Source organism: Squalius cephalus, assembly GCF_949319135.1.
Source record: "Squalius cephalus genome assembly, chromosome: 15".
NCBI lineage: Eukaryota > Metazoa > Chordata > Actinopteri > Cypriniformes > Leuciscidae > Squalius > Squalius cephalus.
Window position 1 is genome coordinate 15,278,225 of NC_137136.1, and position 14,108 is coordinate 15,292,332.

General features: G+C 39.7%; 1 protein-coding gene across 1 annotated transcript in view; it reads right to left on the minus strand.

The window, feature by feature from the left end:
* znf804b (zinc finger protein 804B) overlaps positions 1-14,108 on the minus strand; it is a 107,800-nt gene that overhangs the window by 14,832 nt on the left and 78,860 nt on the right. Inside the window, exon 2 of the mRNA XM_079894559.1 lies at positions 8,060-8,203. Within this exon, the coding sequence (XP_079750685.1) occupies positions 8,060-8,203 (144 nt within the window). The remainder of the gene's footprint in view (positions 1-8,059; positions 8,204-14,108) is intronic.

The window sequence follows — 14,108 nt, forward strand, 5'->3', positions numbered from 1 at the left end:
TAATGTAATGCGGTCACAGGTGTATGTTTGTTGAGTAATTTACAATGGCTTAGAACGCGGCTCAACCAATCAGAATCAAGGACTGGAACGATCCGTTTTATAATAATATTTGTTGAGCAACAATTTTTAAATTAACAACAATAGCCATTATAAAAGACATTAGGAAATAAACACAAGCAAACAATTCAGTCAAACGTACAAGCAGAACTCTAGTACAGGATTCAAGTGAAATAGGCCTATAGCCTGAAACTTAATTTTCCCCTTAACTGATTTGCTCTGGAAAAAGTAATAGATTAATAAGACCAAAGATCGCCCGTTTGATATACCCCAGATGAGTATATCTTATGTTTAACCACTGTCTACATAAGAACCAGCGGCAAATTCCCGAAGGACTGGCCGAGATGATGCTGTTCTCTGAAAGTACATGAGCGCTGAACTGCCACTGATGGCCTGGAGCCCGCATCTGCGAAAGCGCCTGAACAGATCGTAAAATAGGCGCTGAGATTATATATTAGTAAAATATTTGAGGTCTAAATACATTCTCGCCTAAAAAACTCTTAAAACTACATTTCGTGACACAACTACAGTAGTAGGCCTATTTATTAAAAATATGGTGGATTTGCTCGACCGCCATGACAGTTGCCGCAAGCGGAGTGATACAAACAAGTATATATATATATACACACACACACTATTTATTGATTTTTATATTTTATTACATAATTTTAATGCTTGTAAATTTTAGGTGTTGCTATGTCATGTAGTGTTATGTACACTCTCAGAAAAGTCTGTAATAGGGACCCAATGTACTGTGTTAATATAAAGGAATTTTGCATATTGACTTTCCACAGGGGTTTTATCTGTATTTTGAATTACACATTAAGTTATGTGCGTGTTTTAGGATTAAAGGAAATGTCAGATAATTGCCAGTGCCTTTTCCGTTTTTCAACAGATAATTTTTTCTTAAAGGGTTAGCTAATTTTTAATTGGCTAAACTGATTGTTACACATCACTCCCGATCTCACGGTGTGTGTGTGATGTCAATATATCTAGTAATAGAACACATTGGTTATATAAGCGTTGTATTTCTAAGCAGATTTTTATTTTTTTATTTTTTTCAAAAATGGATATTGACTTGCTGGTAGATGCAAGAGCCCCTAGCAAAGATTCTATTATTGTCTTATCAGATACTCGCAATGCGGCTTCGAGTAATGACTGGAACATCTAAAGTGGCTGTTTACATAACAGAACAGCTCTCACTACCCTCAGGCTTTTAAAAGTTCATGAAGAATTGTACAAATTCCTCCATCTGCTGCAAATGAAGTTTTGTGCAATTATTTGTCTGAGTTTATCCCCTTGTCCCTTTATAACTGGTATCCATTCATTCATTTCAGGCTGCTGACTCACGGCTTTTGGCTGAGAAAGCAGACACCACTTTTTCCTTTTCCAATTTTTTTTTTCAAAACACTTTCTGAGTGTGAAGCCACATAGGAATCGTTCATGGAAGGACAAATGAACTGTTTGTGCAGCGTTAAAAATACGATCTCTTTATCTTCTCCCAGAGCTACCCCCCACCCCCACACCGCTAAATGCCCTGAGGATAGACCTTACACTCACACACGTCCCTCAGCTATTTTTTAAACATTAAGCAGCCTGCTGCGCTTTTTATAGAAACACAGACATGACTAGGCTTGGACTCCTTCAGATCCGATTGAATCCTTCCTCAGCACCCCCCCAGTGACTATGGGTTATGAAATATGGATTATCTCCAAGTTCATATCTGTAGGTCTCTATAGCCCAAAATCCACCTCAGCCATGGGAGTCTAGCAGGGGATTCCCTTCAGATTCTGCTCTTAGTCTCTAGTGGAACTGTTCAAAAAAGGTTTTTTTTGAACACTTGACATTTCCCCCTAATATTTGCCTCTCTCTCTCTCTCTCTCTCTCTCTCTGTGATGTATGTCACAGGATTGCCATCATTCAGAAATCAATAGAGTAAAACATTTGTAAAAACATCTTTTACAAATGTTCTTGCATATGATTTGCAAACCAGTAAGTGCATATCTTAAAACAATTTGTGCGATATAAAGAAAAAGACAGGAGTATAAAATATATATATATATATATATTCACACACACACACACTGTATATCCTGTATGTACGTGTGTGTGTAACATTAAGTCTCTTTTTGTATATTTACATTATGTACATTATGTATATTTACTGTATACAAAATGCAAGTGACTACTGTAATATAGCATTACAGTATACAATATTACAGTATAGTGAACATTGTCTGATTACATACAGTACCTGTTCTGTCTACAAACGTTTGAATGATTGATGACACGGTTGCCCTCCCAACACTCGACTGTACCTCTTGACCCGCCTCGGCCATTGTTAGGTCATGTTTGAGAACATGGTCCACAATAGTGACCCTTATTTCATCAGAAACATGTCTACAATCTTGGCCTCTTCTACCTATTTCGCTGGTTTTCCTCTGTTCCTTTCCTTGTTGTTCTTCTATTGTTAGCATTTGCAACACTAGTTGTACTCGGTCTATATATGCTTGCTAAATGAAGCTTCATGAAATGCACCTCTGAGTTATTTTACAGAACTGGTTGATCATTGGTTGATCTATTCTAACCCTTTACATTTCCCTTCATTCGTAAAATTCAAAATTCACCTCTGCAATTAATCAATCCAGGGCACATTTACAAAAAAAATCTATAGAATAGAATCTATAGAAAAGAATCTATAGAAAATATTCTTGACAGTTTATGACAACTAATTCAACCATTTTGCATTTAATGACTTATGCAAGGAAATAATGCATGTTTTGAGGGGTAAGACTATTTAACAGAGAAGCAGTATAATACATTTTGATCAACATGACATTAGAAATTGATAATGTAAGAAATAGCAGACAATTGTAAATAATTGTATGAAAGTATTAAAACATTTGTAATTTGTTCAAAAGAATGAGAAATTGCTTATGATGTGCACAAGTGACTAAATGATATGGAGGTTAAACAACTTTTGAGAATTTCAGTTGTGATCTGAGGAATGCACCAAAGCAACTGAGAAAACTGTAAAAAATATTTCATATAACACATTTTAAAAAAAGAGCAACATTTATCAATACGAACTTTGTGTTTGCTTGACAAGACCATGTTCAAAAACAAATTTGAAGCAGATATGTAAATATGCAAATATGACAGACAGTCACAAAAACAGAAGAAAAAAACCACTAATTTAAATACTGAGTATTAAGTTGAGAATATCTCTGTCAGGGTGCGGTGCAGGCAGAAGAAAAGTCAAGGAGGAGGACGAAGAGCAAGTGAGGGCAGACAGAAGGCAGGAGGGACCAGGATGGGACAGCCGATGCAGGTGGCCAGGGCGGAGCAGGCTGTGCAGGCAGCAAGGGTGGAGACAACGGAGGGAGGAGCCATGGAGGAGGCAGGGCTGATGACTCCAGGGGGCCGACTGACGCGGGCAAAGCAGGTGGGAGAGGAGACCAGGATGGAGCCGGAGAATCGACGAGTCCAGGCGACACTGAGGATCCAGCAGGACATGGCGGGGCCGCCGGCTCTGGTGACTGAGGTGCAGGCGGGGACACAGAAGGGCACAGTGGAGACAGAGGGAGTGAGGACCAAGGAGGAACTGAAGGGAGTGAGGAGTCCAATGGAGCCGGGGGGACAAATGGACAAGGAGTAGCCAGAGGAGTGCAGTCCAGAGGTGAGGGCAGGCCGACGAATGACCAAGGTGGATCCGGGGGGGACGAGGGAGCCTGGCGGAACTGATGACCTGATGGGCTACGGTGGAGCTGAGGGAGGTAGGAGCCAAGGGGACGTTAATGGACCGTCGGGCTGAGGTGGAGTCCTGGTCGCGGAGGTTGGAGGCGGAGACCAGGGATCCACCGACCAGGCTGGAACTGTAGGCCGGCAGACCCACAGCGACTCCACCTCCCTGAAGGTGGTTAGAGGAGCTGAGGGGCTGACAGGCAACGGTGGAAGAAGGGTTGAGAGGTGGTAGATGGGAGGAGGTGGGAGAGGGAGGCTGGGTGGGAATTCGGAGACAGACTCAGGTTCGGGGACAGAATATTCGTGGTTCGGGAGGACTGACGTGAACAGTCTCTGGCTCGGCAGGACGAGACCCTGGACGGGCGGTCTCGGCGGGACGAGACCCTGTACGGGCGGTCTCGGTGGGACAAGACCCTGGTTCGGCAGGCATGACGTAAACAGGCTGGTCAGGCATAACGTGAACATTCCCTGGGTCTAGCTGTGTTCCAGATCGAGGCACAACGCTCTCCAGACACCGGATGACGGTCTCCCTCCAGTCCAGTGGTGTCTGGGAGGTCGATTTGATGGTTAAATGTGGGCCCGATCTAGAACAAGGTGCACAGGCTCTCGTCGTCGAGGGCACTGGTGACGGCAAGGCTGCAAAAATCCAGGGAAAAGTAAAAAAGTTTTGGCTCTCCTGAGCTAGGACAATCATTCTGACCCTATCATCCATTTTGGGCAGTCCGTTCTTCTGTCAGGGTGCAGTGCAGGCAGAAGAGGGTGAGAAGTCAAAAGTTCCAATGCAAAACGTTTACTTACTTTAATATAACTCAAACAGGTACAGCTAGGCAGAAGGTTCACTACACCAAATACAACAGAGAACAGACAAAGACTGACTGAACTGAAGGAACTTAAATACTAACACTAGGCGCATTTCCATTACAAATTTGCGCAAAACTTTTGCGATTTTTTCTAAATGTCGACAAAAAACTATTGCGAAATGACGGCGTTTCCATTAACCGATGTTATGCGACTAAAACTTCATTTTTTCCTCTCGCGATAAGTTAAATCATTCCAAAAACCATGGCAACGGACGTTGGTAGGTTTATGTACTATATCCCAGCCACTGCACTAGCCATTATTATTAATCGAAGGAGATGGCTTATATGTGTTTTCCAAGCATTAATGGTAAGGAACGACCCTTATTATACTTGTGAGCGGCACATATGAGAAGTTTCTGGGTGTTTCTTCGAGATCTTGATTGTGGCATTTGAGGTTTAGAATCCATTATTCCTGTAATTCTTTTGTCTTATATGAATTTAATAAAGAACTCTGTCTTGTATTCTGTCCAAACACACCGCGTCATCTACGTCAGGTAACCTGTAAATGCGCAAAAACTTTCCATTGCAGATTTGCGAAATATTTCTTTTTCGAATTGCCTGAAAAACCACCTCATGAGAGCGTAAAAACTTTTTTGCGATAAATGGGAGTTTTTGCGAAAATTACGTGTTTCCATTAAGCGTATTTTCAATTCGCAATTTCAATTTGAAGGGTAATGGAAACGCGGCTACAGATGAAAACTGAGTATCAGAACACAGGTGATGTAGATGATGATGATTAACTAAACCCAGGTGATACAGATTAACTGATAATGATGATAACACGTGACATGAAGACAGGCAGACAAGTCCAATGAAAACAAACTAAACAGAACACAACTGTGACAATCTCACAGAATCTTAGCATTTAAAATTCTTTGAACGTATTCATGTTTTATATATAGGCTCTCACCCTACAAACTCAAAAGAAAAGTAATGTAAGATTTTATAACACTTCAATGTTTTGTTTTTTTTTCCCCTCAAGCTATTAAATTGCCATAGGATCTTTTAGACCCCTAAACACAACATGAGGGTTAACTCCATGTCTTTTCTTCTCTCGTACTTTACGCTGGCTGTAAACGCCGTCTCATGCCTCACCTCTTCCTTTCCCTCCTCTTTTTATTGAAGTGAGGACAGCTGGTTGATTTGCATAGCTCTCTAGGAAAGGTTATGTGGCACTTAAAGATTAATTAAATCAAACCTCTCATCCATGTTTGGTGCACGTCAATGCATACTGTACACAAACACACACACACACGCGCACTAAGTGACTGGGGATTATGTGAGTTGTAAAATATACAGGATTGTTCCTCAGGACCAGGGAGCACGGCCAGACTGTGTGTTTCTAGTGCCATATGTGAACCGGCTGGCTTGGGGTAACACCAAACTGCCTAAAACCGTCAAACTCACAACATGCAAATTTTACACCATTGACTATACACAGTTAGTTTGTCTAACTATTAGGACACAGCTCAAATTTGCAAATTCATCTATTACAGTTCATACATAATTATGTATTACTGCAGTATCCGTCATAAAATAGCAGAATTTATTACATTTTACACAGAGTAATCTCAACATTTTACACAAGAAAAAAAAATGTTTGGTCACAATTAATTAAACAAAAACAAGAATGCCATGCTAATTTCTCTGTGACAATGTACTGATGTGAAACACTCGGCTGAAAATCTCATGATTGATTATGGAATATTACGGATGTTTGTGCTGAGCTGGCATCATTCATCTCTGACTCATTGACTTTGACTAACAGGAACAGACACATCTGCACGATGAACAAGTGTGCAGTCATCTGTGGTTTGATCGGAGTCATGTTTGCACGGAGATGAAATCCATCGCAACAACATGTGTAATTACTTTCCTCCCTCTCTCTCTGAATGCTTTTGGAATAACTGTCACTCAGCGGAGAGTTGAGAGTGAGTCACATCTCTCTTTCCCTCTTTCTGTATCTCTCTCCCTCTGTTTTGCATTGGCTTTCATGTAATTGTACACATGAAATGTTTCATTAGAGTGTAGTTTTGTCAGTTTAAAGTTTAGAGTTCTAATGATGCAGTTTTTGGCTTATGATGGTTAAGACGTGAAGTTGTTGGATGAAGACAGTTTAATCAGTCTGTGGGCTGTTCATTGTTAGAAGCCCAGTTTGTTAGAAGCACCCAGGATGATGATGGCCAAGAATTAGCGCTGCACATACAGTGTTTTCTGCTGCTCGAAATGCCAGGGAACATGTTTAATCTCAGATGCCACACAGATGGGCACCAGACTCCAGTCTGAGATCTTGGCACCAGTCGGCACATCCTCAGCTCTCTCCTCCTCCTTACTTCAACTACTCCTCCTATCAATCTACACTGCTATTTACTTAGCAGATTTTTGGTTTCTCTGGATTGATCTGATCTCTTCTCCCTTTTCTTTTTTGCTTAATTATTTTTAATGAAAGTGCTGACTAAATAAAGTATCAAGATGTTTTAACTTTTAATTTCTATAGACCACTTTTAGGATAATATATTTTTTCTCGGTAACAGGTAACAAACTTCTACATTGTTCAGTATTATGTGATTCATCATGTGCTGTCTGAGACATATAGTATATACCTCTCTATATAAAAATTACAACCATTCAAAGTTTGGGGTTGTTTATATATTTTTTCAACCTGATCTCACAGCAATTCGTACATATTTTACGAGGTGGCAAATTCGTACAAATTCATACGACCTCACTTGTACGAATTCGTACGATTTTTGCTAAATCGTACATATTTTACGAGTTGCCCAATTCATATGAATTCGTACAAATGACCTACCCCTGACCCCGCCCCTAAACCTACCCATCACTGGGGTTTAGACAAATCGTACGAATTCGTACAAGTGAGGTTCTACGAATTCATACGAATTAGCCATCTCGTACTCACTCGTACAAATTGGTCGTGAGATAGCATTTTTTTTTTAAAGAAGTATTTTATGCTCACCAAGGCTGCATTTATTTGATCAAAAATACAGTTAAAACAGTAATTGTTTTTCTTCACCTCACCTGTTTGGAATATCTTTGTTTTTGTATTTATTAAAGATCCTTGCCTCTCCTCATCCCTGCGCCAACGTGACAAATTAAGTAAATTAAGTAAATCTTTAGTTATCAACATTTTATGCTAAGAATAATCGGACTATTTGGGAAAACAAAAACTTAAACTACTTTAATAAAAACAAACAATGGTCAAGCAGTGTTTAACCAAGCACGTTTCTATGCATATACAGAGACACTTTGCTCAAGGTAGTAATGGCTTTATATACTGTAGGGAAAAAGTTGAATCACTGTTCCAAATATTATTTCATTTCTGCATTCTTTCCTGCTTCTCCATCTAATGAGCTCGACCACCTGCTGTTTGAGTTTACCTGTTTATGTGCGTGGTCATACGAGTTGATGTGGTTGTCAAACTCCTGATGTTTATGGTACTGCTTGTCGCATAGTTCACAATAGAAGTTAGCCTTGGAATCCCCCAGGGCTTTTGCAATGGCTTTCTCTTTCTTAGCATAGTCCTGAGAGAGAGAGAGAGAGAGAGAGAGAGAGAGAGAGAGAGAGAGAGAGAGAGAGAGAGAGAGAGAGAGAGAGAGAGAGATTGGGTTAGGCATGTAGATGCTATAATTTTGTTAGATAACTACACTTGACAATCACACAGTCCTTTTAAAAGAATAATAAATTATTTAACTGATTGTTTAAATCCACAAAGAAAATAATTGTATATGAATGGTACATAAAATAATTTTGACATTTGCTTTACAGATTGTCTTAGCTTAGCTGAATTTAAACATCAAGACTAAAATTACCTGATGAAACCAAACAAATCAGCCATCACAGAATAGTTTGAATAGCCGTAATTACAAGTTTTGCACCAACAACAGTTCTAAAAAGATGCTTAAATGTTAGCATAGCAGGGTAACTATGACAACGCGGTCATGGGGTTCATATTAGTTGCAGGACTGAACTGCTGGCTGTGATAATGATTAGAACTAGAACTAACTGTTCTTAACCACTTAAAAGCAATTTTAAAACAGGAGAAACACAGTGTGAGCTTTGTACATATCTTTTTTTTTTTTATATTACACATTTATCCATCATTTTCTGTGAATGTCACTCTCTTCGATAATTTTTTATATCAAATATGTCCAGAAATATTTGTGAACCATTAAAAACATTAACGTCTCAATATACAACTTAATATACAACACATTCACATTTACACACACATACTGTACACCTTCAACTCTTCAGTTTCTGCAATTATTAAAGTTGTTCAGATATGAGATTGATAGAGCATCATGTAACATTCACTAATAACATTCTCAGGAGTTGTTTTAGTTTTTTGTTGTCCAGACTTTAAAAAACCCATCTGGATATTATGCAAAAAATCAGATTTTTGCTGGAAGTCTGAACATAGCCTTGATTTATAGCCCTGAACATGATTTATAAGCTGTTTTACTCATGGGGACCAAAAAATGTCCCCACAAGGATTTTGGATATTGCCATCTTTGTGGGGGCATTTGTCCCCATAAAGCAGGGTTTACCAGGACCACACACACTCTTCCTCTAGGGATGGCATCTCTTTCTTTGTTGCAAACTTCACATGAGATTCAGCTACCTGGTAACTTCAAAGGCTCCTGCGATTAATTCAGTATCAAAAGTCTGCTTATACAGACCTCAGGGGCCGACATCAACCATACAAACACACTGTGCAGACTGCTCCGGCACACAAAGACACCCATAAGCAAAGTAGATCTCTCTGGAGCATCATTACCAGAGCTTTCCCATTATGACACACAGCTCAACATTGACAACAGGAAAACAAGGTGGGAAAAGGTCACTGTGTCTGATCAAGGACGCTCTTATAAAATGATAGTTCCCCGCTTGAACAATTTTATAAAGCTCGTTAACAAGTTTCTACATAGAGAACGTTGAAGTGATTGTGACAATGATACTGATTATGTGCCTTAATTATTGGCCAGCAGCATCTGAAAATTCAGCTTTGCCATTATAGAAAAATATACAGACATCGTTGGCCATTGCTGCATTTTTAATCTTTAGAAACTGTATCCTGCATTCTGTTGTGTTCCACATAGCTGTTTTAAACAAATGTCTTACGTAAAACCCCCTAAAAATGAGTCCAGTCGTGCTTTGGTGAACCAGCTTGAAGTTAACTAGTCATTCAAGCAACACACCAACAAGTCGATTTTTAAAATATGTTGTTTTGTTTTACATCCCTACAAATTATATGGTCCCCAAGGGCTTTACAACTCATTTCCAAAATTCATCACCCCCACAACCCCCTTTAAAACGTAACCCTAAATTTAGTCTCACAGATGTGTGGCGGAGTGAAACGATACAGCGCGAGAGCTGGGAAGAGCCACTCTGTACATCTGTCATTTTAACACGCGCCTAACCCTGAGACTCAAAACAACAGATGTTAACTCTTAATTGCTTTTGGATGCGTTTTGCATCAGAATTAGTTACACGTGTTTTGCACTTATTCACCACCCACAAAAGGCAGAGCATTGGCTGAGTGAGCACCTGCCCTCTGCCACAAACAAGTTCAATGACATTACTTACTTTCAACAGCAAGGGTGAAATAAATAACAAATCAAAGTGTAAAGTTGCCTCAAGGTTAATTTTGCAGTCAATATCTTATTTCTAATCCATACACCTTGATCCTGTCCCAAAAGAACTTGTGATACACCTCAGAATAGCACAATAGTTAGCACCCATATGATGTATGTTAAAAGTGTCCATGTATGCATGCCATTACACTAAATGTGTCTGTTTTACTGTTGAATCTACTATTGCAAAAGCAAGTGTTTTGTAACAGCATGCAAATAAATTGATGGAGCATTTGTAGGTTATCTTCTTAATGCTGCTGTCTGGGGAGCTACAAAACACTCTCCCTTACAAATGTAAGCAATTTAAATGTGCAATCTCAGTCATTTAGTCTCTCATTCTTTCTTATACTCTGTTTCACTCTCAATTCATTCATACCGCAGTTTGAAAAAGGAATGTGATCTATTATTTTACTTGTTTGGAAGCTAATCATGCCTTTTTCAATTGACAAACAACTGACTTTATGTTTTAAAGAATTACATTAAAGGCCAGGCAACTGGAGACACAAAGAAGTAATGTTTGTAGAACTCTGAAGACACACACACACGTTGGGTTTCCATGTTTGAAAGGGATATTCCATAGACATAATGAATTTTACACTGTACAAACTGTATATTCTATCCCCCGCCACTAGCAGCTAGGGGTCGACCGATTAATCGGCCGATTTTTTGCATTTTTTAACATAATCGGCATCGGCCAATATCCAGTATATCACTAAAGGACTGGCACTAAAGGACTGGCTTTGCTTTGCTAGCGTCGTCGCTAGGGTTGGGTAGCTACAGACAGACCTGGTGCTAATACGGCACTGGTGCCTTAAAGGTCCCGTATTATGCCCCTTTTCACAAGATGTAAAATAAGTCTCTGATGTCCCCAGAGTGTGTATGTGAAGTTTCAGCTCAAAATACCCAACAGATCATTTTTTACAGCATGTTTAAATTGTCATTTTTTGGGGCTCAGAAAAACGCGCTGTTTTAGTGTGTGCCCTTTAAATGCAAATAAGCTGCTGCTGGACGACACAGGGGGCGGAGCTTCATGAGCTGGCGCACAGTCTCTCAGGACAATTTCATCTCACGGAATGATGATAATATCAGAAACTCTCAGTAACGGTGTTCAGTTCGAGTCGGACAATAATGCCTACAGAGTCAGAGTGCTGTATAGAGATGGAACAGGTATAGTTTAGTAGTTTAATTACGGTTATTATAACGTATTTGTCATCTGCTTGTATGTATCCATTATTTATTAATAGCCTACAAGTCTGCTGTCTGAATGATGATCAAACATATACTGATGAGTTTAATAAAGTTTATTGTACATCACACAAAAGATGAAGCGTCAGTTTTACTTCAGAAAATCACCGTAAGAGCTGAGTAAACACAGTAAGATATTAGAAGTACATAAACGAATTTCAGTTGAGGGAGCATTCCTGTGGGCGGAGGTTAGTCAAAAAACTGTTCTACTGACGTCATTAAAGAAGGAAGTAGAGGGATGTAGTCCAAACGGACCGTTCGCTGTAGGCGACTTCTGTTAAATAAAATATCTCGCTTGGCATTGAACTTTGAGCTTTATAATTTTACAGATATTATTTATGCTCTAACAACAACATTACACACTAACTAAAGTTTGAAACATGGGATCACGAAGAACGGGACCTTTAACGACCGTTATTTACCGGACCGAATATCAATGCAGATTTCTGTGCTTCATTTCAGTGCTACTGTTATGCCTTTGCTTCTCTTGGATGCTCTGAAAACGGACGTTAGAAACGTGACGCTAGTCAGCAGTTAACTTTAGCATACCGTTAGCTAGTAGCTGGATTAAACACTGTTAAAATGCTGGCCAAACAGTGTAATGTGTGACTGTAGGCTATTTCACTGTAGACTAGGGATTGAACGGTACATGTATTCGTATTGAACCGAAACGGTACGGGCGTCACGGTTCGGTGTATAAATTTACACGGAGAATACATGGTATAAAAATAAATAAAACTCGCGTGCAAATTAATTCATGTAATGCGAAACTACTGTTAGATACGCGGGTTCTTTGGGGACACCTAATCTGTAGCTCCGCCTTAGCTCTGAAGCAGGCTGCGATGTAAAGATTGCAATGCTGGAATATGAGCTGTGTCCCAATGTGAAGGCTGCATCCTCCGAAGGCCGTATTTGAAGGCCGATTGGCCGCATTTGAAGGCCGATTGCGTCACAGCGGCGTGACAAAGGACGTCCCAATTCAAAGGCTGCATCCTTGGAAGGTCGCATTTGAAGGCCGATTGCGTCACCGCGGCACGATGAAGGCTGTCTCAATCATAGGTCCCAATTCAGTTCTGCATCCTCCGAAGGCCGTATTCGAAGGCCGGTTGCGTCATCGCGACGCGACGAAGGCTACCCCCTATGGGCTACCCTGATTCAAAAGCGACGCCAAATGCGCCCTTCGTTTCCTCGTGAAAGGAAGGATACATAAATGGACACTTAGCGGCCTATCCTACCCCATAAGTCATTGGGCGCCGTTGACAACAGCATTTATTTATTTATTTTTAAAGGCGGTCGAGAGAGATCGGTGGTGGACAGCAAATTCAAATTTAAATGTAAGTATTATGTTTTCATTTACTCAAATAGCTATCAAAACCAGAGTTAAAGTTTATTATAAACTTAATCTTAACGCCTTCGTCACCATTGCGTGGCTTCATTTGTCAGGTAGTGTGAGGCAAAACTTGTGCTAATATTAGTTTAACGACCTATTTGTAATATTTGCACTAGTCTATCTCACTTGTGTATTATAAGAAATATCAGTCACCCTAAAGCCCACAACAATAAGAAAAGCAGTTGATAAGGGAATGGGGTTTCAATTTTATGTGTTTTTGTAGTGCTGTCATGAAAGCTATGTGGTTTTAACCAAATTTGAGTATATAGAAATATGATTTCTTAAGTATTTTGTATGCATGTCTGGATGTGTCATATTTTGCAGTGTTAACAATGCACTTAAGATTGCACCCCTGTGTTAAGCTTTTTTTTTTTAAAAATACAAAGAAAGTTAATACACACGTCTTTGCTGAAATGTATTGCGCTGTTGTTGTTAACAAGCCATGGTTCATTTGCTCTGCCCTTAGGATTGCAAGTGCCCTGGGACAGGTGAGGGTGTGAGTGGGAAACCCACTGCTGAAACTTGGCCCTGGTTTGTCCTCAGGGCCAAGTTCAGCAGTGGGTGCCCACGGTGAGGAGGAGCCAGCACCAGCACGAAGGCAGAGGCGAGGAGAGTAGGGAGAGGATGGACAGGCTGTTTTCTCTTCTTGAGAGAATGATTGAAAAAAAAAAAAAAATTCTACATATTCTTGTTTAACTTTTTTCACTTTTATTTTTTAAAAGGAAAGAAAAAATCTGTACATTATTTTTATGCAACTTTAATGTGTAATTAAAAGAGAGTGAATTGTTCTGGACATTGTTTATTTTTTTGACAGTCATAATTTCTACTTGAAACAAACTCTTGTATACCTTTTTTTTTTTTTTAAATAAAATTGGTAAATGAAAATCATTTGTTCCACAGGCTACATTAAAGTACTTTTTCCGGGAGGGAGGGAGGGAGGGAGGGAGGGGGGGCGCGGGTGCGATCGAAAAGTCGCGTGTGTTTAAAGTCGCAAAGTGTTTACCTATATTTGTGTGTGTGTGTGTGTGTGAGGCGCAGATGCGATCGAACAGTGGAAACATAAAAACATACACCGTCATTTTGTTTATACAAGACATCATTCAAACTGCAAAGTGTTTAAGTTACTGTTAATTACAATTTTAAGGAAAACAAATATAT